At 32.1% G+C, this 23,691-nt stretch overlaps 1 protein-coding gene across 1 annotated transcript in view; it reads left to right on the top strand.

Moving 5' to 3' along the window:
- The window catches only part of LOC130647190 (transducin beta-like protein 3), an 86,565-nt gene that overhangs the window by 24,656 nt on the left and 38,218 nt on the right, over window positions 1-23,691 (top strand). The window contains exons 4-12 of the mRNA XM_057452958.1: window positions 1,423-1,518; window positions 1,608-1,652; window positions 2,416-2,493; window positions 9,482-9,545; window positions 10,058-10,142; window positions 15,946-16,038; window positions 17,548-17,625; window positions 17,735-17,810; window positions 17,970-18,045. Coding sequence (XP_057308941.1) covers window positions 1,423-1,518; window positions 1,608-1,652; window positions 2,416-2,493; window positions 9,482-9,545; window positions 10,058-10,142; window positions 15,946-16,038; window positions 17,548-17,625; window positions 17,735-17,810; window positions 17,970-18,045 — 691 coding nt within the window. The remainder of the gene's footprint in view (window positions 1-1,422; window positions 1,519-1,607; window positions 1,653-2,415; window positions 2,494-9,481; window positions 9,546-10,057; window positions 10,143-15,945; window positions 16,039-17,547; window positions 17,626-17,734; window positions 17,811-17,969; window positions 18,046-23,691) is intronic.

The raw sequence follows: 23,691 nt of genomic DNA, 5'->3' as shown, positions 1-23,691 counted from the left end.
TCGAATATATAATGCATACAGTCGACGCTCGAAATCTCAAACTGTCAGGGGACCAATAAATAAGTTTTAGATATCGAAAGTTCGAGATAAAGGAATTTATAGTTTAAGATAGCAAAATACCCATATTTTTTACGAAAGTTTACATTCTTGATTAGATTGTTTAGCCGAAAAGGAGGAACAGGAAAAAAACAGTATTTATGGTTAATAGTATTATTTGTTGCTAAAAGAAAAAGCTGTAAAACATTTTAAATTTTTTTAATTCTCCCACAAGGTTCCGCTTGGTAACCATTTTTATCAAATGTTTTCGTTCGAAAAAAAAGGAGAAAGTTCGAGGTAACTTGATAAAATGAGCTGAAGAGACCAGAGAAATAGTTTGACAAAGAGATAGTTCGAGTTCAAGATATAGAACATAATTTTCCCAACAAGAGAATGCAATGAATGAAGGACCCGAAAAAAATTTAATACAGTGAAAGTTCAATATAAGCGTCGACTGTATTTACAAAATATACGCTATTAATATGAAAATTAGATAGACATTCGTATTTCTTATTTTTTTTTTAGAAATACAACATTCATATCTTTAAAATATGTCATCCATATTTTTGAAAATACAAAGTTTTTATCTTTAAGAATACAAAATTCGTATTTTTTTGTATTTTATTGTTTTAAAAATATGCTTTCAAAATAGAAGTGGTTAATTCTCGTAGGGAGCATCACATGTAGCATTAGTTAATAACAAAATTAGTAACAAAGTGAAAAAAAAATTGAGAGTATATATGGATTTTTGTTATATACCCTAATGATATAAATATAAAACAAAAATCCACAGGACTACAAATAAGGCAAGAATGCTAAATTTACAAAACATAAAGACACTAACAAAACATTAAATTTTTAGAAACATATATTAATGCATGAATGTCTAACAACATCAACACTTGTTTACTGCTCTTAGGCCAAAACTAGTTTGCATTAATACAGTAATATTTCCCACAAAAACATGTTTTCTATATTCTCTCCGAAGTTTACCAATAAATGTATAAATGAATTAATTAATTTTGGCACGTGTGGGCATTTGGAAATGTGTGCCATTTTTGGCCTTGCCTGTGGCGCGTGGTCTAGTGGTTATGGAGCTGCTTCGTAATCACAAGATCTGTGGTTCGCCCCATAGCGTGGGCATGTTTAGCAAATGCCTTAACCATAGATACGGGTTAACACCTGGCATGTGAGGGAAATTAGGTAAGCAGTGTATATCTAATGTATACTTTCAGAACACAGGACCTAAATTGATGACAGTGTTTCCAACACTGAAGTGGCTGTCATGTATAAATATTCAGAATTAATAAAAAGCTTACACAATTTTTTACACAAAAGCTTACACAATTTTTTAGATTTGAAGCATATATTTTCACATTCTTGTAGATAGATGCAAGTGGGAAACAGTTGTATTGCACTTGTGGTGATGTGATAACAATTATTGATACTGATACTGGTGAAAAGATTGCCCAACTTAAAGATGTATGAATTTTAATTGCCATTTGATAAAAATATAGGGGTTCTAGCAGGAGTCAGTTATATTCTTTATTTTTAATAAATTTTATTTGTAGGATGGAGACGATATAACTTGTTTTTCTATTTCCCCAAACAACGAAGTATAATTTTTTTATTTGCATTTATTTTACAAATTATCAACAAATGTAATGTGAGAATGTGAATTACACCTAACTTGTTAACACCACACTAGAAATCAACTGGGGCATTCAGCAATGCCATCATAATTGCTGTGATAGGTTAACACAACAACAGCAAAAAAGTTGCCAACATGACAAAAACAGCAGTAGAATTACGAACAAGTAAAAAGAATATTGTGAAGATTTCTTTAAATGAATTGTTTAGTTCTTTGATATGTACATTTAAAATTTAGTTAGTTGTTCTTGTCACAATGGTGAAAGAGTATAGGGTACAGCGCCAATAAGAATACAAATATGTTAATAAAATCTCCCAAGTAGCTTATCATGCATGTTATTAAATCGAATACACTAGATTTGTCTTACACCTAAAAGTTACGTTACGCTGCTATTACAAAGTGAAAATAAAGGAAAGGAAAAAACACCACAAATGCTACCATTGTATGTTGTATCAAAAAGCGGTCCAGGATGATATACTCTTCAAAGTTCTCTCTGATGCATGACACAGCAGAAAACAAATAAGACTTGTCCATGGTTTTGCAAGGAGAGGTTCTATTAAGGACTCTATGAATGGGTCTCTGTATGGTTCAGATTACGTGGAACAATGTCTACATAGAGTGTTTTTTAAAGTTGTCTAACTTTTGCGATATACTAAAGCATGCTTATAATGCTTGAAAATCGCTTTTGTCAATTACGCTGTAATTATTTTTATGTTGCTTTATGTTAGATTCTTGTTACAGCAACAAAGTCTTTGTTATTACATCAGTATGATATTGAAGAAAGAAAATTACTTCGAAAATGGAAGGTATGTTTTTTGCGTTATCACAGTCAAGGCCAAAATAAGAAGATAGCATAATTTCGGTTTACTGTATGGTGGAAAAATTGGCAACTGGGCAGGCACAAAATCTTTTTTTTGGTTGCTTTTATTATATTTTTAATGTATTTTTGTGTAAATTTTGTTCGCCTTTCTCCACACTCTATGCTGCTAAGGTTTTCCCCCATTTTAAAAAGTTTCAAATTGTATATATCTAAAAAACTCATGTACTCCTGTACATCACACATGTGAACAAAATATAAGCTACTTTCTGCTGACTGGTAGCCTTGTGGTAGAGTGTTCACCTCCTTGTGTTCAAACCTCAGTCAAGTCTTGTCAGAGGCTGTAAAAGTGTGAATTGATCCTTTCTGCGTAAGGTGAAGTATGAGAATTGGTTCAATATCTTAGACGATTGTTTAGTTGAGCGGCTGTTGTGCCTACACGCCTTCCGTAGCTTAAATCGGTGCTTTAAATGCGCTATAAACCCTTTCGCTGGACCTTCTTTTAATAACAGTATTATTAGGAACTTAAGAGGCTATCTTTGGTAATTAATAGTAATAATAAAATAATAATCTCCATAATAATACTCTAAGTGTATCCCTCTGTCTGTCTATAATAGCCAAAGTGGATTATATTTTTTACAATTTTCTTTAGAAGCATCTATAATGTATCCCTTATAAAAATGTTCTGTATTTTATAAACGTTTTGTTCACGATTTTGATTCTAAAACAAATTATGTGATAAAATAAAGTGATTTTATTAGTTGGGAATTTTATTGCATGCGCATTTAAATTTACCGTGACAAGAGCTTTGTTATAAATTGTTATACGAGTAAAGTCACTGGCAGTTAACGTTGTTATTATAGTTGTCGATTTCGTTTAAAAGTTTTAATTGTTTGTGTCTTAAAAATGAAACTGACAACAAATCATTTTGTGATAAGAAGCATACAAAACATTTGAAATGCTGTTGAGTGGATTCCTCATTGGGATTTCGTTTAAAACGTTTTTTTCAGTGTTCTTTATGAAATTATCAACAAACCTTATTGTGATAAGAAGCACACTAATTTCAGTGGATTCTTCCATGGGTTTTAATAACTTGTCTCTATAATAATAGTTGTATTTTGTCTGTCTGTTTGAGATAGACGCTTTCTGTTTGAGATAGACGCTTTCTGTTACGGAAATACAAAATTTTTATATATACACTAATACCAAATGCGATATATTTTTATCAACTTTGTTTTGCTCGCCCATTTGTAGCAGCCATTTTGATTTTGGAAGTGGTGTGTTCAGTGCTAGGTTTGTAAGCGTTCCGTTTGACCTTTTCATCTTCAAAAGCTTTTTATTTTGTAATATTTGTTTTCTGTATGTTTTCTTAAACCACCAATTTTAAGATTTTGGCTATGAATGTAGATTTTGAGGGAACATCCTAAAATCAGCTAGCTAGCCGTATCTACATTATAATACCCATATACGTCTGTTTGTCTGTCACGCAAAATGGTACCGCAAGTAGCAAGACGCAGGCAATGCGGTATAAAAAGGACAGGCAAACCCGTCGATTTTTCCACGGGCCACCGACTAGTTTATTCCTACTCTTTTAAGGGTGTTATCCAGTTTAATAAAAGAGCTTTTATCCCAACTCTGTTTAACTGTACTAAGCGCATAGCCCAGTGTTAAAAACGGACTGTTTTGTAAGAAAAAAGCTGTTACGCCTATGCTCATTTGCAGCACAGTTTACTTGTACTAAGTAGTCAGGCCACTGTAACAATTGATTTTTAAACTTTCTTAAGAATATATTTTGCAAAATAAAAAGAAAGTCAGCCTACTTTTTTAGTTATGACAAGGTAACAACAGGTTGTGAACTGTGTTTATATTTCAGCTAAAGTTGCCGGAAAGATATCTTTTGAGAAAAACTAGACCCCAAACACTATATAACGTTGTATGCGCTTCACTTGATTCACAACATATTGCATACCTGTAGTAAAGTGCCCTACCAGGATGTGTGGCGCTGTTTGTGACACTTATTAATCGCTTTATCGGGAGTTCAATGGGGTGTGACAAAGTTTGTTGTGGTTTAACCTGGCGTTTCCATGTTGGGTCCCCCAACAGACTGTTTCCTGTGTTTTTATTTAAACCAAAGCTGTGATAAATTTTTTTTGAAAAGTGTATCAGGCCATTACGGATGTGCAACACTGTTTACCTGGGCTAACCACTCAGCCCTGTGTTAGTAATGGACTGTGTGTTTTTATTTAAACAGAGTCTACCAGAAGGATTTTTTCAAAAAAAGTTATCCCTAAACTGCTCTACTTACCATGCAGGTCTCTCTGCGCTACTTAACCTAACAAGTCTCTCTGCTCTTCTTAACATAACAGGTATCTCTGCTCTACTTAACATAACAGGCTTCTCTGCTCTACTTAACATAACAGGTATCTCTGCTATACTTAACATAACAGGTCTCTCTGCTATCTTATATAACAGGTCTCTCTGTTCTACTTACATTAAAAATGAAAATTTTCAGACGGAAAAACTGTTTCGTTTTTTTTTTGTCTGAAGTCCAAAAGTTTTTTTGTCTGAAAATTTTGTTTTTTCTAATTTTTTTAAAAAAGTACCAGTGCATAAAAATTATATGGGGTAATCATAAAAGCAATAAAAACTGCTGGTTTTCAACTTATTATTTTCATTATTTTCACATTTGGCTGAGGCTCTATCTATAAAGTTGGATCCTGAAGACCGTTTTTTAAATCTTGATTAAAAATATGTACACTTTAAATGCTTCTAGTCTTTTTTGTGTCATTTCCTGTAATCATTACTTTTGAAATTTGGTTAAAATTTGTTCAAAGGACTTACCCATACATTTCTTGACTTTATAAATCTTTTCTGAAAATTTTTCTGCTGAAAAAAAAAATTGTGTCCGAAATTTTTTCTGCCAAAGTTTTTCCGCCAAAAGTTTTAGTTCTTGAAGACAATTAATTCCGATATATATCACAGCCAAATCTTGGTATAGGTTACGGGAAATAGCAAAGCGCAGTTTCTTTGTTACGTGGTTTCATTCATAAAGAATGAGCCAATAACACAAATTTTTCGGATCTATGTACAGGTCTCTTTGGTGCAAGGAATGTACACATAAAATTTAGTACTTATACAGAAAAACCACTGTGTGTGTATGTTTATAAAAATAACCACAACGGTGTTTGAGGTTGCTCTTACAGGTAGCCAAGCTACGCTACATTTAGGATTAAACTAGCATTTATTGGGTATTACTAAGTAAAATGAGTCAAGTTAGAATATTAAACTTTTTCACTATAGCTAGCTATGAAAGAAATGCTGTGATTTTTAGCTGGTTCAAAAGTCAAAATTTAAGAGGAAAATTACATCGTTTTTAGTCTTATATTACACATATTTGAGAACACCTGCAGAAAATTCTACTGTCCATCATGTTATCATGATTTCTTGATAAAAAAAACATCAGAAAAATTTTCATTAGGATTACTTTTGCATTATCTAACATTAAAAATTTTTTGATTTATAAATTTTTAAATTTCTTGCTGAGAAATTTCTTAGGTTTTAAACCAATGTCTTACCCTATTTTCATATAAGCTATGAAATATATGTTTTTAGACCAGTTTGATAAGATGAACCCCTAAAAAATGTTCACTACTATCATAATTTCTGAGTTCATGAATTTAACCAGTTTTAGAGACACCGATAAACTGTTTTTGACAGCATATCAATTTTGACAACCTACATGTCCTGAAAAACTTAAAAAGTGATTCTCAGGATTATAATAAGTCAGACAGATATGTGTCCCAGGTTTAGGACCAAATTCCTTATCCAGCATAAAAGAAGTAGGAATGTGATTCTGAAGCACAGTGTCAAATATTCAATCTAAATTTTATGCCATATAAGTACAAAGTTGTTAGAAAGTTATTTTTGTGTCCACCTGGATCTGCAACATGGTTACTTGCACTAATCGTTCAACCTGGTGTCACTCACAATTAATTTTTAAATATCCACAGGAACTTAGAAGTAACAATAGGCTTCATCATAAGTCCTGTGAATGTTGGTGTATGAATATAATGTGATGCTCTCTAGGAAAATTGACCACTCCTCTTTTCGTATTTAAAAATACGAAATACGGAAATTTCGTATTTTTAAAATTACGCAATTCTAGCTTCGCAGAGACGTTTTTTCGTCATTTTAGAATGAAATTACGAAATTTTTTAGTTTCGCAGAGACGTTTTTTCGTCATTTTAGAACGAAATACGGCAACTTTGAAGCGTCGCAGGAACGTTTTTCGTCATTTTAAAATGAAACACGGCAACTTTAGAGCTTCACAGGAAAGTTTTCTCATCATTTTAGAACGAAATACGGCAACTTAAAAGCTTCGCAGGGACGTTTTCTCTTCATTTTAGAAGGAAATACGGCAATTTTTAGCTTCGCAGAGACGTTTTTCGTCATTTTAGAACGAAATACAGCAACTTTGAAGCGTCGCAGGAACGTTTTTTCGTCATTTTAAAATGAAATACGGCAACTTTAAAGCTTCACAGGAAAGTTTTCTCAACATTTTAGAATGAAATACGGCAACTTTAGAGCTTCACAGGAAATTATTCTCGTCATTTTAGAACGAAATATGGCAACTTAAAAGCTTCGCAGGGACGTTTTCTCTTCATTTTAGAAGGAAATACGGCAACTTTATAGCTTCGCAGAGACGTTTTTTCGTCATTGTAGAACGAAATACGGCAACTTTGAAGCTTCGCAGGAACGTTTTCTCGTCATTTTAAAATGAAATACGCCAACTTTAAAACTTCATATGCACATTTTCTTGTCATTACGGTAACGATTATGATTGCGGCAACTTTTTAAAGAAAAGACAAGTTTATATTTCACAAGTTTAATAGGTTTTTAATTAGTTTATTTATTTCAAATTTCGTTTCAATAATGCGTCATGTACCTTTAGCATCGTCTTACTTTCGATATTTTGACAATCGAATCAAATCGTTTCAAGCCTTGTTTCGTGAAAAAAAATTAAAACATTTAATTCGTAATACGATTATGAAACGATGTAAAAAAAATAATGAAACGAATCCTATATAATAAAAATCGTATGAAAACATCTCGGAGACGATCCCTTTTTTATGTTTTTGAATTTTAAATCTACAGCGTATTTTTAGAAATACATATTTTTTGATACGAATTTCGTATTTTCGAAAATACGAAATTCGTATTAAAAAATATGCGTATTTTTAAATGCGAATTCCGTATTTTTTGAAAATACGAAATACGGTTTTTAAAAAAATACGCGTATTTTTAAATACGCAATTTGTATTTTTAAAAATACAAAATACAGAATTCTATTGTTTTAAAAATACAAATTAAAAATAGAAGCGGTCGATTTTCCTAGAGAGCATCACATATATTACACCTTTGATGTTGTATTGCTATAAGCACTCCACTGGATTTCTGACACATTATATGCAAGTGTGACACAGTTTACCTTGTAATAAGTCTTAACCTGGACTGAGACTTCAGGTCTTCCTGCTACAAGTGAATATCAGTTCTTGCTATAGTTTCCCAATTCATAATAGAAACCTGAAAATTTACTAAAATTTATTTAAGAAAAATACGTTTCTGTTCGATAAAAGAAACCTGAACATTTGCAGAAATTTATTTATGAAAAATAGGTTTCTGTTTGTTGTGCCAACCAACATAAATATTATGCATATCTAACTAGTCTGACTCCATTCTTGACTGTTCACTGCTTGGAAGGTTCAAAATAGCTAGCTATCTTGATTTAAAATGACAGAATCCTTTGAAAAATTTTTATGTAGCAACCTACATAAACAAAATGTATATAGCTACTTGTACTTTATAACTTAATTTTTCAATAAAAAATGTGCCCCTTGAGTGCTGGCATGGTACAAGGTAGCTCAAAATCACAAAATAAATATCCAGATGTGACCATCTCTCATCATCAGACATCAGAAAGGGGTTTCTGTTCTTTAATTCTCATTTAATCATTCTCATTTAATTCTCAATCAAATTAAAAAAAAAATGTTTATTATTATTTTTATTAAAATATGTCTTCCTCTTCTTTCCCTTGCACTACTCCTCGTGACATTTCTTTGCATTGTCTTCAGTTCCAAGTCATGATTCCCTAGCTTTCTGAATACATGGCCAGAAAAAAATAACATTGACGCGGTCATTATTTCATCTCGATGATTTTTTTGCATCCTGCTTCTTGAATCCCGCATCCCACATCCTGCATCCCGTGTCATGGTCAGCATCTCGCATCCCACTTTTCCGATATGCTGATAGTACAAAACTCGTTGGGGACAGCTTAGTTTTGTAGAACAGACTTAAGTCACCCTTGAAAGCTATCTCTACATCAGATTCATATTAAAAAAATTCAACGTCTTATGTTCTGCAAAAAATTAAATACGGCAATACGATTGCTATCTAATTTAGAAGGTGGAGTTTATCATGGTTGAGTTTTCCCTGCACTGTGATGGGATAATCTACACAAAATATAGTTGCTTTATTTTTATTTTCTGTGGATAACTAAGATGTGATTACCAAGGATTAAACGAGTATTAATCTTCAGGCCATAAAGAGTTATTTTTATTTATTGTCCCTTTTTTTTGGTTTTGTTGATTTAATTATTTTCATAAAAAGGTAATCATATATCTTATTTCAACTTGTGTTGTTCCTATTTAGATTTATACATGAACTGCATGTGACACAGTATTAAAAAAAAACACTTTCTTGTGTCAATAATAACTTCCCAGAAGCAAATAACGTTAAGTAAATGCAAAACATGCATATTGTGTGTGCAATATTAAACTATGTAAGACACCAATCTTTAAGTAGAACAACGACTCCAGCCTTTTGTTGTGATGTGTATGTGTGTTGTTTGTTGAAACTTAGACCTAGCTAAAATTGTTTACTGCAAATATGGTGTTTTAATGATAAATTTACGCATTTAGGCAGCACATAAAACTTCAGTATTATGTATGGTGTTTGACAGTACATCAACATTACTTGCTACAGGTGAGTTGTATACTTTTATAAGGTTTTTTGTTTTGACTCTTAGTGGTTGTTTTCCAGGTTAGGGTCCTTTCATTTGGTACTTTTTTTTGTAACATGCACTAGTTAAATTCCTTGCACCTGTTGTTCCATTTTGTTGGTTGTTCCAGTGCAAAAATGTTAATTTATTGCATTTGGAAGATTTATAACTTAAGTTGACAGTCAATACTTAAGTGCATCTGTTTAACCAATTCTTTGAATTGAAACAAGTGGCAAAGATAATATTGAAGCTAAATGACCTTTTTTATTGTTAAAGTTGTATAAAGATTTCCATGAAGATGTTTATATATATTTTTTTTGCAGTAGGGGGTATTTCTTTTTTTAATATGTATTTTTTTGTAAAGTTGTATTTTGTTAACCTCAAATAATGAGCTAATAATAATGCTGCAAATAAACAGCCAATTTAATTTTTTTTCGCCTTTTAGATATATTTGCCTGTTTTTAGTATGTCCTTTAAATTAGTCATTTTATTGTAGGCTCTAGTGATGCAACCATCAAAATTTATGATACAGCGAAACATTATTACACACATAGTTTTAAAGGTTCGCAAGGAGCTATAAGGTATGAACACTTTGTTTTAGTAGCCTTCTACTTAAATAAAAACTTCATTCATTCAAAAAGGTTTACGTCACATTTTGCATAACCCAAATTTCAGTTTTTGTAAAGTGTAGTTTTCATACTTTACACAGATTTATTTTTTTACGTTTTTTACTTTTACGTTAGTGTTATGTTGTACGGTAGTGAGACATGGGCAGTGAAGCAGGAAGATCTTGACCGTTTAGAAAGGAATGATATGAGAATGGTTAGGTGGATGTGTAATGCCAGTCTGAGAGACAGAAAGAGTTCAGATGAGCTAAGAAGCAGGCTAAGTCTCCGTAGAATTAAAGTTGTTATCCAGATAAGAAGATTGAATTGGCTGGGGCACTTGGAAAGAATGGAGGAGGATAATTGGGTAAGAAAGTGTAGAGACTTGATAGTTCCTGGGGCAAAGCCCAGAGGCAGACCGAGAAAGACTTGGCAGGAGGTTATAAGGACAGACTTGATAGAGAGGAAGTTGAGTTTAGATCTAACACAGTCTAGATCAGATTGGAAGAGGGTCATTAATATACCCCGTCCAACCCATGCTAGCATGGAAAACGGTTGTTAAGCTGAGAATGATGATGATGACGTTACAATGCACATGCCCTCGTCACGTAACATTGAAATTTCTTAGTGATCTAACTGAATGATGTCATCTCACAGTGATATATTTTAACTAAGTCGTGTAAACTATTATAGGACACAAAATCTTTTTACCACCACTGTCATTGCATATTGCCCAATATCAAAATGTGTAAAATTTTACAGGCATAAAAATTATGGTCCATTATTTTATTACTCTTTTTGGGCAATGTGTGGCTCGTTGAACCTGTTTTCCCATTTTTTGGTAGTTTTGGTAGAGAAAATGTTAACTTTAGTTGCACCACTCTCAGAGCAGAGTGCACTTGCTGCATCATAAAGACTTATTAATTGCAGTGTTTGTATGAATAGTTAGCTATTTTTTACATGTAATGAACCTCTTCTTGGTGTATTTCTATTTTAAAGAAATGCTAACAGCTATCATCAACTCACTAACTCACTAAAAAAATCAACAAACTTTTCAGTTTTTCCTGCAACGAAAGTTTTCTGTGAATCTACGATGGCATTCAGCTTTTGTTATTGTGAATGCTGTCAAGGCACACCCTGACAACAGCAAAATTTTGTCATGGTGGTTTTTAGATTACACAAAAATATAAATACTAGTATGTTCATGGCTGGGAATTTCAACCTATGCATGATAATGTTGTAAGTAGAGTCGTTAATAAACTTTGTAACTACTTGTGGAACAAAAAAATTAAATTACGGAAAGTTGAATTACAGCTTATGATGACAACACTGATGAAAGCATTACTTATAATGATACTCTGTTGTAGTCAAAAAAACTTAATTTTTAATTATTTTATTTTTCTCCAAAAGACAACCATACCAGCATTTTCTAAATCCTAGTGATACTTTTCCTAACAAATGTGATGATCATTCACCCCGGTGGTGGTAAACACATATTCGTGATTATTTAATTTACCACAAGTTGTTATAAACTGTTTCTAATATTGTAGTTGAAGCGCAAAAGATGTAGTTGTTTTTTGTTTTAGCCTTGCTGTAGGTGGCAACTGAACTATGCTCTAGAGAAAAACAATTCTTTTTAGTTCGTGTTTGGCTTCTTTTTCAATTTTGACGTTGTGATTTTTGTTTTATCGTCGAACTTACCCTAACATTTTTTTGGCTAGTGTGACTAGTCTCTTCGATAAATTTAATTTATTCATCTTCTGTTTGTTGAATCTTGTTACTTAACCTGGTTGCCCTGGTAGGTTAGTAATTCCATGCTAACTCCAATATTTTTAAAACTTCTATAAAACTTAAACTTTATGTCTACATATAAGCTATTTTTGTTTTTCATGTTTGGTCCTCAAGTATTTCATTTTGTTGTTTGTTAACTTTTAACATTTTGAAATGCGCTCTTCAACATAGATGTATTAGGGTCACTATAAATGCTATTGTTGCTCTTGAGAAAAATGTTCCTAAGAGGGCTGATTATAGTCATCAGGAATTTTAGATCATGCAGCTTAAATGAGAACCTTTTTTTATTACTTTTGACCTGCCTACTAAAATGTGGTCCCTGTTGTGTTACCTATCGCGTCCATTGTTCAAAAATGTCTCGTTTTTTTGCATTGAATAAGCTTGTTTGTAATTACATGTGGATTAAAAACATAATATTGTTTGCAACAAATTTAATCGTAATCGTTTTTGATTTTTTCTTTTAAAGAATTGTTTTAATGTACCAAACAAGCAGAAAATTTAGAACTAGAGCTTAAATAGCTTAAAATTCGTTTGTGGAGAGGAAGGGCAAGTTGTGGAGATATGGTGTATAACTTTTCGCGAAATTTTATTCCCATTTAAAAAAGGCTAATGTGAATCCAAACTATGTCATTAAGGGACATCAAGACAAATATAATAACACAAATTCTATAACTAAAAAGTTTTCAGGTCACATAAAAAAGTCCCTTCCACACCCAGGTATTTCAACTTTTAAATAAGAAAAATGGAATTCAGGAACCTCTGGGCAAAAATCAATTGTTAAATGTGTGAGGAACATGGATGCTCAGCCCAAAGACCAGCTGTCGTGAACTTTTAGTTGAAAATCACACAATAGTATGATTCAATATTACAGTTTATTAACTGAAAGCTATTTTCAACTGGTTAATACAGGAAATTTGCAGTGCTGATTATAACTTTTAACCTAATAGCAACTATAATGGTAGCTATAAATTTAAACAAAAAACATTGCCTGAGAATCGTTAAAGCATATAGCTACATACAAAACTTAACATTGTACTTTAACAAATATTTTTTAAAAAAAAGCTTTTTTTAAAGCTACAAAAAACAACAATATGATCGATTCAAGTATTATTGACAAAGAATTTAACAGGTCACAGACTAGCAGACTAAAACAACTTACACAGCTTGGAATGGGCAATTAACCCAATGCCACTCGTCCCTTGGAAGAAGGTGAAGTTAAAAAACCTTAAGTCAAATAATTCAGCATTGGAGATGGTAAGACACTTCAACAAACTTTATGGTGGATTGTTACAACATACTTTGGTTATCGTGCCTGGGATGAATCAAGAAAGGTAAAAAAAGTCCAGTAAAAAAATAAGTTTTATTATCTTAACTAATTTAAAGAATATCTGCATCTTTTAAAACATAATATATTAATACGCTCATATGATTTGTTTTCTTTTTTCATTTTCCTTGTGAAGCATCACCTTTGAATCGCCATTTTGTCTGAATAATTCTGCATGAATGAGAGGCTAAAAACACATGTTTTTTTCTGACGTTGAACAGTGGTGAGAAAATCAAAGCAAACCGCGCTCCGGTAAAGTATAGACCAAAACAAAATATCTTATTGACTTATTTTATTTACGTTTATCTTTTAAGTCAGTTAATACCCCCGTGTAGCATATATTGGAAAATGTGTTATAAATAATTTAACAGGTTTCGCAGGTTCTGTTATTATTTGCTAAAAGCTCTTTGCTGAAGAAAAAACTTGAAGATCAAAATGTAAAAGAGGCCGCTTCAGCGCGACATTACGCAATTTCCCCTCGAAAGCAAACTAAAGAACATTTTTTTTCTTTTTGTAAATTAAGTCTCAACGTAGAAACATCAAAAATGTGCTGTTAGTATGGCATGCTGTTCGGCATGCGGTAGTAAAAACAACATTAAGTCAAGCAAAGATAAAAGTCAATCTAAAGACGTAAGCAAATTTGTTTTTAGGAATACTACTCTTGAAAATATTATTAAATTGTTCTTAATTCATCTTATTTTGCTATTGGTATTGTCAAAGCCTTAAATGTTCTTATCATCTTTGTTTCCACTCTTTTTATTACTTCGATCGATTGTTATTAGTTGGTGAAGTCAGCCTTGGTTGAAGATTCTGAACAATTATCTTTAATCAATCGTTGTTAGTTGGTGAAGTCAGCCTTGGTTGAAGATTCTAAACAATTATCTTTAATCGATAATGAAGTTGAATTTGAAGTTGAATCCAAATTATCAATTGCAATACAGGCCGTACCAAAACACAAACGAGTGCAACACAACATAAAGATACGTCAGTACGAAGTACATGTACACAAACGTCGTGTTTCGCAGCAGATGTGCAAATGAAAACACAAGCGCAAACGCAAACCCAAGTAGCTGTTGTATATACGGCTGTCCATAACACACCTTCAACAACACAATGTGTGATGCATTCCTGATCTTAAAAGAATTATCATGAAGTTACAAAAAAATATATAAGAATAAATCGCTACCATTAAGATTAAAGTATTTTATTACATCGATTTCAACACAGCAAACACACTCTTTCTCTGTCGGCACCCTCTCACATTTACCACAACGACACCAACAGCAGGCTTACACAATCTAGAATTTTGCTGAGGATCAAAGTCTACCTGATCATCACAAACATCATTATAAATCTGCCTAGGCTGTGAAGCTATTTCGGAATCTGATCTTTCTGGTTCATACTGAAAACCTAGTACCCTAAATGTTTTTACAACAAAGACATATTAATAATCGTATTTCATAATTTGTAGAGAGAGATTAAAATTTAATGTTTTTTTAAATAAGTTTCTAAACAGTTAACTTCTAGGGCGTTTCATATTTTGTACTGTATACACTACACACTTTCGCTACATAGTCTGCTTTTCACCACTGTTCTACGTCACATGCATAATTACACATATTAAATTTTTAACCCAGGACGTTTTGCGCCATTTGCAGCAACAAGACGAAGCAATGCTTTAACAACAACAACGATAAAAAAGTTTGTTTACATGTGTTATTATGTGAATAATTTTAAAAAAAAAGGTATTTTCTATGTGATAATTTTAAATTACAAATAATATCTTAAAATCATTTTTCACCGGACGGTTTCTTTAAGCAATGATGTGTTGGAAATGCTTCTCCATGCGTCTGCTGATAACAACCTTATCTACCAGGTTGATATTCTAATGTCGTTGAAATGTTTATGTATAAATGCGATCTAAACCAGGAAACGAAATTTGAATGGTCACAAATATCCTGCTAATTAAAATTTTGAATTTGACTTTAAAAATAAAATTTGAAGATTTCATTTGCAGTGATGTTATGTTGTTCAATTTTGACCTAAGCTGGCAGTGGTGAACACATATTCTCCGAACCATCTTAAGGAATTACATTTTTTAAAACACATAAATATTTGAAAAAACCATTTTCACTGGCTCTTTAGTTTTGTTGTGAAACGTAACAACCAACTTGAAAAAAATTGCTCTTTGCCAGCAAAATGACGATGACAAAATCTTGCATTCATGTATATATATATATATATATATATATATATATATATATATATATATATATATATATATATATATATATATATATATATATATATATATATATATATATATATATATATATATATATATATATATATATATATATATATATATATATATATATATATATATATATATATATATATATGAAGTACTGTCCAACTTTGCCGTGGACAGCCATAATCACTCAAGGAATTGATATATAAGATTAGCAAAAAAGATAAAACTGAAGGATATTAGGCAATAGCCAATTTTTAAAATAGATAATTATCTTTGTTCGTGTGACACAAACTAATATTCTCTATTCACTTTTGTGTTGCTTCTAGATTAATTTATTATTTAGCTTGGGTCTAACAAAGTTGGCGTTTAAAGGTGTCATAGTAGGCTCGTTCTTTATTTGTTTTATATAGTTTGCTGAAATTTCACCCAAACCAAGAAAAATTTGTTTTGTTTTCGTCATCAACAGAAGGTAAAATCCGAATGTGGGATTTAACATCCAACAGGTATGTAAGCATTATAATTACTTGACTCCATTTTTTAGGAATACAGTACCACTTAAATACTTATGTTCAGATATGATAAAGAAATCCCGTTTTTTACAATGTTTTTTATATAAAAGTATATATTTTCTGAAAGCTAGATAAATCTATATAATAATACAGAGAGTGTGTCTGTCTGTGACAGGCAAAGTGAATGTGTTCATTTTTTTTTAAAGTCGCAGAAAAATGCATGTCTCAAATGCTAATTGACTAAATATCACGACGTCAATAACATTAATTTAACGTAATATTTTATATTAAATTAATGAAGCCATTGCAATGCATTTAAGGTGACTGTAAGGGAAATGCCCGTTAACACTGTTACCATTGTCCTTCCACATTTTGTATGACAAACCCTAATTGCAGAAATTATTTCTGTTGATTGGAAAATTTAGCTCTGAAAAAAATTCTTCCAGCTAAAGCTTTTCCCAAATGCGTGAAAGAGCTCAAAAATTTTACGTTATTGTCTTTAGTTTGCAAAAGAAAATAAGACAATTGACTATTGATAAAATAGGCAAAAGTGACATTTTAACAAAGTAAACGAAATTAAACGAATTTAAACATATTGGAGACTGCTAATTTGAGAAACACCTTCAGCATTTTAAAATTTTATTGTTAAACTGTGATTCAACTTGAGGGATTTACAGTCACATGTGTCCATTGGGATTGGTGCCAGAACTTTTTCACATATCCCATAGTTAAAGATGCATATTTATTATTCTGATTCTTTAGTTTATAGCTTTTCTAACATCCAACTGTTGATTTAAAGTAGCAAAGATGAGAAAAGAAAAAAAAATATCATTTAAATTTTAATTTTAATATTTTTCAATATTTTCTGCAGCAATTACTTATTACTTATCTCTTACCAGAAATAAATCATTTCAATATTCTTAATGTGATTGCAAAATATAAATAGATTAGAGTAGCACTCAACACAAAAGACAAAATGTTTTCCAGGATTGTGTTATGGAGAAAGCATGAAAATCGTAATTGATGTACAAAGAGATTAGACCCATATGTGAAGCAAACTCATGTGTGTATGTGATCACGTATACGGTTGTTAATGTATATCTTTTATCCCATCAGCACTGTTTTATTCATTGAGAAGCCTGAATAAGTAGCGGGTCTTTGAGATATTAATCATGTCATATTTTTTTTGAGCATAAGCAAAAGAATAGCTCAAGTCACACTGACAATTAGTTAAATTGAAGAGAAGTTAAATGTCTCAGTAATAGCTAATTCTGCATGACTTCTATGGCTAATCTAATGTGACTGACTTTAAAGTTAAATTACATGATCGGTTTCATAAGGTTTCATAACAAGTCAATTATTTTTGAAAATTTTTCTTTATAATAATGCTGATGTCCTCTGTCTCTGGCAGAATAAAGAAAAAAAATCCAAATCTTGAAATGAAATTCATTATGAACCATTTTATTTATGTTCTTAAAAATGATCGCATTCACTTTTTTTCAGGTGTGTCAGCATCTTGGAAGGCCACTTTAGTACAGTTACAGCTTTAGTATTTTCAGTTGATACTTCTTGTATGATTAGGTGAGAATTTTTCGTTTCTATTTTTATTCATTTATCATTTTTGTTCAACATTTTGTTATTTTTGTTAGTATTTCTATTTTACTTAGAATATTTTGTTTTGTTAATTTAGTTGCGGAAGGGATAAAGTTGTCATTATTTGGGATTTATCACAACGCAAGCAAGTTAAAACTATTCCTGTGTTCGAGGTATAATAATCTTGGAACTAACTGTCTGCTGAATAAACTCAAGATTTAAATTCTTTTACAGTATTTGTAACTACAGGTTTGACAATTGTAATAATAAAAATTCTGCTACAAATGTTCTATCTAATGCCACTCCTACAAAAAATAAACGTTTTTTTATAGTGTATTGAGGGCATGGTAATAGTTCCAAAAAAACACCACTTAGAAAAGGAATATTTTTTAACAGCAGGAGAAACAGGTACAGAATTTTTTGCAGCTCATTTTGAAAATAGCATGTAGTTTACTATGAGATGCCTTCTACCCAGTTGTTAAATTGTTAAAAATTAACAGTTTCGCAATGAAATGCAGTTTATGTCTGGAATATTTTTTAATACCTGTGCTGCAATTTACACATGCAGTGTAATTTAGACGTGCTATGACGAGCGTTTTATGGCACATTTTTTTGCATTTGTGATTTTTTTGATTTTTTCTTATGAAAATGGGTAATGAGCAGGCTATCTTTTAAGTCGAGGTCAAATATTTATTTCTGTGAGCCAAATTAGTGAAATCATCGAACAATAATTGTCGATTTTCCCAAACCCGTAAGTGATCAGTAACAGCACTGTTACTAGTTAACACAGATTAACCGTAAGAGCCTTCAGGTGGCATGATGTTTCTCCATAGTATGCAGCGTTGCAGATACTGCACAAAAATTTCAATACCACGCATGAGATAAGTGATGACGGAACTTTATCTTTAAAACTGAAAAGAGATGTTAATCTACAAGAGATTTTAAATATAATATCTAGTTTATAGATAGTTGACCAAAAAACGGAAAAACTATTATAATCCTTTTCTTTTCAACAGTGTCAGTAATAGGTGTAGGAAAATGTTTTTTGTCGATGATTGTCAATAAATACAACAGGGAAACTGTTTTTGCTAAAATATTTTTTTAACTTAACTAACTCTTGATGAAAAAGTTACCAACTCGAACAAATACAATAACATGGATTGACCAAGGTATAAATCATACTGAACTTATACATATATAAAACTTATATAAACACGTACAATGTTCTCCTAAATATATACAAGTTTAACAGTAACCATAGTTACAGATTAAATACTAATTGTATAAATACAATGGAGCAGATCTAATGTTGTTATTCAACTGGGGACTATCCCGCTTATATATTTTTGATGTTATTTTTAATGATGATATCGACTCAGATAATGATGATGGTGCCTCAGATAGTGGTTAGAAGATAAAAGTGATGGCCCGTTGAACTTATCGAGCCTATAAGCGTTGCTGAGCCGCAAGACAACCATGATTATGATGAGCCGGTGATTCATCCCCCTCCAGTGGATTATTCAGATGCTGATGATGAGCCTTCAACTTCATCAACTGGACAATCTTCTGATGAGGTTAGTAGCAAAGCTTTTGCTGCCAACATGAGTAGCAATGATGAGACTCTTGCGAACATTTTGCGAAGAGGTCATGCAGTTTGTGTACGTGGTGGTGGCCGAGGAGTTTGTGTACGTGGTGGTGGCTGAGCAGCCGGGCGACCTTGTGAAGCTGGTTGACAACCAGATGATGGCTGAGGACGTAGGAAGGTGATCTTGATGGAGAGGACCTCTGGGATGTAATCTGGGAAAACATTGCAGTTGTTGATAAAGAAGAACTGAATCAAGACTTTCCTTTTGAGGAAAACTCCGCCATATCAGTACACATGCTGCTTGATAGTAACCTGCTTGATTTTCTACAACTTTATCTAACGGATGAGATTTATGAACTAATCGTAAGGGAGACTAACAGATTTGCAAAGCCATTTATAGATGCTAATCCTGATAAAGCAGAAAACAAATACCTGAAACAGTGGTATGATTTGACAAAGGAGGAGCTACAAATTTTTATTGGTTTAGCCATTTTGATGGGCATTGTTCATAAACCAAGCATAAATCTTTATTGGTCAAACCAGGAATTATCTGCAATGCTGTCATTTGCGCAAATTATGTCCCGCGACAGGTTCAAGTTAATTCTTAAATTCCTGCATTTCAATGACAATAGCACATATGTGATGCTCTCTAGCAAAAACGACCACTTCTCTTCTCGTATTTAAAAAATATGAAATACGAAAATTTCGTATTAAAAAATACGGATTTCATATTTTTAAAAATACGCATTTCTATTTTAAAAAATACAAAATTCGTATTTGTATTCGTATTTCGTATTTTTTAAAATAGAAAATACGAAATTCTATTTTTAAATATAGAATTTCGTATCTGGACGGTTTTATGGACGGTTTTTCATCATTTAAGAATGAATTACGGCCGCTTTAAAGCTTCGCAGGGACAGTTTTTCACCATTTTAGAATGAAATACGGCAACTTTAAAGCTTCACCGGGACGTTTTTTTATCACCTATTTTCAAAAATACGGAATTCGTATTTTTTAAAAATACGAAATACGTTTTTTAAAAAAATACTCATATTTTTAAATACGAAATTCGATATTTTTAAAAATACGAAATACAGAATTTTATTGTTTTAAAATTATGAATTAAAAATAGAAGTGGTCGATTTTCCTAGAGAGCATCACATATGATCCCAATGACCCCGACGTGACAGACTACACATGGTGAGACCCTTTTTAGATTTGATTTGCAACCGATTTTAAAGAGTCTACAAACGGGAGAAGAATCTCAGTGTTGATTAGTCACTTGTCTTATTTAAAGGGCATGTTCATTTTAGACAATATATAAGAACTAAAAGAGCATGTTTTGGCATAAAGTTGTATGAGCTAACAACATCTAACGACATCACTTTGGACGTACTGGTGTACTGCGGCAAGGGAATGTACTACTCTGAAGACAACTACTAGGAGAGTATGACGACAACAGATCGTCTACCTGTGGAACTAATGCGCTGCTTTTTTGGCAAATGTCACGTGCTGTACACAGACAAATTCTACACACCACCTTCCCTGGCTAGAACCCTTAAGAAGATGAAGACCTACCTTTGTAGTACCATAAAGAAAAGTTGAAAGGGTTATCCTGCTGAAGTTCAATATGTCAGAAAGGAACTACGTTCTTCTATCAATCTGAAATTGATGAAAATTGATGGTGAGACAGAGAGAAAAAAGCTTGTTCCGTGCCAGCAGGACAAGGCTAACAAAAATAAGAAATTTGTTTACATGCTATCCACGCTGCATTACTCTGCTATGACAGACACTGGAAAAGCCGACAAAGATGTAAATCAAAGCATCAAACCCGCTATCATAAAGGCCTACAATCAACACATGGCGAAGTTGACCGTGTTGATCAGAAACTCCATAATGTGCAAGCCCTTTGTAAAACATACAAGTGGTACAAGAAACTTGTCTTTCGCCTGATACTTCAATCTGCTTTAGATAGATAGACAGTCAGACAGACAGACAGACAGACAGACAGACAGACAGACAGACAGACAGACAGACAGACAGACAGACAGACAGATAGATAGATTGCTTTATTTATAGTCGATAATGTACAAAAGATTTAAAATATACTAATAAAATATACTAATAAAAAAAACTAATAATATATAATAATAAAATACCATTTCTCCAGTAGAATCAATCCGGAAGCTTTTTGGCTGAAAAACATGAAAGACTCTACTGGAGAAAATGGTTAGTCTATTAAGACTAATTAAAATCGACTGTTTAAACGAAAAATTAAATAATTCCTAAATTAATTATGTATTCTGCACAGATCCGACATTTGCATTGGAAAGAACAAAATTCGCCCATAACTCTACAGAATTTAACCAAAGACTCTGCAGATTTGATTTCATCAGGAAGAGAATTCCATAATTGGGAGGCTATATATCCAAATGTTTGCAGCCCATATTTTGAAGATTTTATTCTAGGTCTAAATAAAGCACTTGATGACCTTAAATTATATCCAGTATCATTTCTAAACTGAAACACACCTTCCATGTGGGAAGGATTCAATTTCCATTTCGTCTTGTAGACCTTTTTTAGTAATTGTCTACAATGTTGCATATGAATTCTTTTCGTAGAAGAAATGGATTCCACTTTAGACTGAGACCTTGCCCTTTTTAAAACTCTATCCACCTTTGAAATAGATTTCCTGCTATTTGAATGCCCAAAAAGCTATGCTGAACTTATTGGGAATGATCAGCTGTCATTCATTGATTACCTTATGCAGTGTATCAAGCTTATGGCCACCAATCAGCGTGACCGCAACAACAAATGAATGATGATGTTTCAAGGCTCACAGGAGGCATTTCCCAACTTTATTGCCAGTTGGTGCTGGAGGCAAGAAACACAGGTCAAAGAAGAGATGTTGCGTTTGTTACGCGTGGAAATTAACAACTAATAAAGGCGGAGCTGTGACCAGGATTTATGCTTGCAGTGAATGTCCTTCAGCCTCGGGTTTACATCCAGACAACTTTTATGAATATTGAATCATTTATTGCCATTTTATTACTAGTTTTATGTTGATATTGACTTTTTACAAGATAATTGCTTACCAGTTATTATTTCCTTTTTTTGTTTGTTTTTACACCAAGTTTCTCAGGCTCTGGTGAAGATTTTGCTTGAATTGTTTTTTTTTTGCTGTGTTAAAATATAGTTTGTCTATTTCATGTAACAAAATGAGAAAGAGAAGTAATTGCTTTCAAATATATTTTTTGATTCAAAGTCAAAATTTCAGGTTTTTCATAAAAAACATTCACTTTTTGGGTCACGTGACATCTAATTAAAATTTTTTAATTTTATTTTTTAATTCTTTGAAACCTTATTACAAGCTTGTGAGATTATAATAAAACGCAAATTTGTTCTACAAGAATGGAAATTTTTTCCCCTCTGAGCACTGACACGGGAGTAGTCGTGTGTTCGAATCTCCTCTTGGGAACTATTTTTACTTTTTTTTTTTCTTTTTACTATCTCGCCTGCGAGGATAGATTTCCAACTCGTAACTAACAATTATGTCCCAAATGGTCAATTGCAACGTCACAGATTCAAACTTTGTACCTAAACTCTCTAAGGACTTGGAAGTCATCTAACTGACGTTTCAGGCCACAATTGGTATTTGTTTTCGACAAAATTTGGCACAGTTAACAAAAAAAGTATGCTGAACATAATAGTGACATCATAATTTTGATTTTTGTCACCTAAATGTCATTTTAAGCCAAAATTGATCCAAAAATTAAAACTACTTTATTTTAGTCAAAATTCGGCAAAGTTAACAAAAAAAGTATGCCAAATATGTTGGTAATATCAAAATTTTGATTTTTTGCCATCTAAATGTCATTTTAGGCCGAAATTAGTCCAAAAATTAAAACTACTTTAATTTCGACAAAATTTGGCACAGTTAACAAAAAAAATATGCTGAGCGGGATAGTAAAAATCAAAATGTTAATTTTTTGTCAACTTAATGCCGTTTAAAACCATAAACATTTCAATTGCGTGACTTTCAACCATTAATAATAGGCTGTATTTTTAGTTAGCAGAAAGTGTAGAATTGGGTCGCATTGTGGATGTTTCATAGCTGTGTATTTTAAATAGTGCCTACATCTTGTTTATTTTTAAAAAGATAAGTGTTCAAAAGCTTTATTTAACTAACTGGTAAAGTAAAGGTGTTTCCATCAAAGTTTTCAACAGTGAATGTAGGGAGAATTAAGGTCTCCCCAAATGCCTTGAAAGTAGTCTGCGAATGATAAAATTTCCACAATAATACGTAAGAGAAAAACGAGACGCTCCACCGTATATAAATAATGACGAGAAAGAAATTCTTTTCGCTACGCTAATGACACGTTAACATAGAGAAATAATGATTTCGGAAAGACTCTGAAAAAACATAAATTTTCCAATTTTTTTTTGCGGGGGGTGGGGGGTTACTGAAT

This window comes from Hydractinia symbiolongicarpus, chromosome 6, assembly GCF_029227915.1.
Source record: "Hydractinia symbiolongicarpus strain clone_291-10 chromosome 6, HSymV2.1, whole genome shotgun sequence".
In the NCBI taxonomy this organism is placed as follows: domain Eukaryota; kingdom Metazoa; phylum Cnidaria; class Hydrozoa; order Anthoathecata; family Hydractiniidae; genus Hydractinia; species Hydractinia symbiolongicarpus.
The sequence above is the reverse complement of the archived record's forward strand: the minus strand, read 5'-3'. Positions and strand labels throughout refer to the sequence as shown.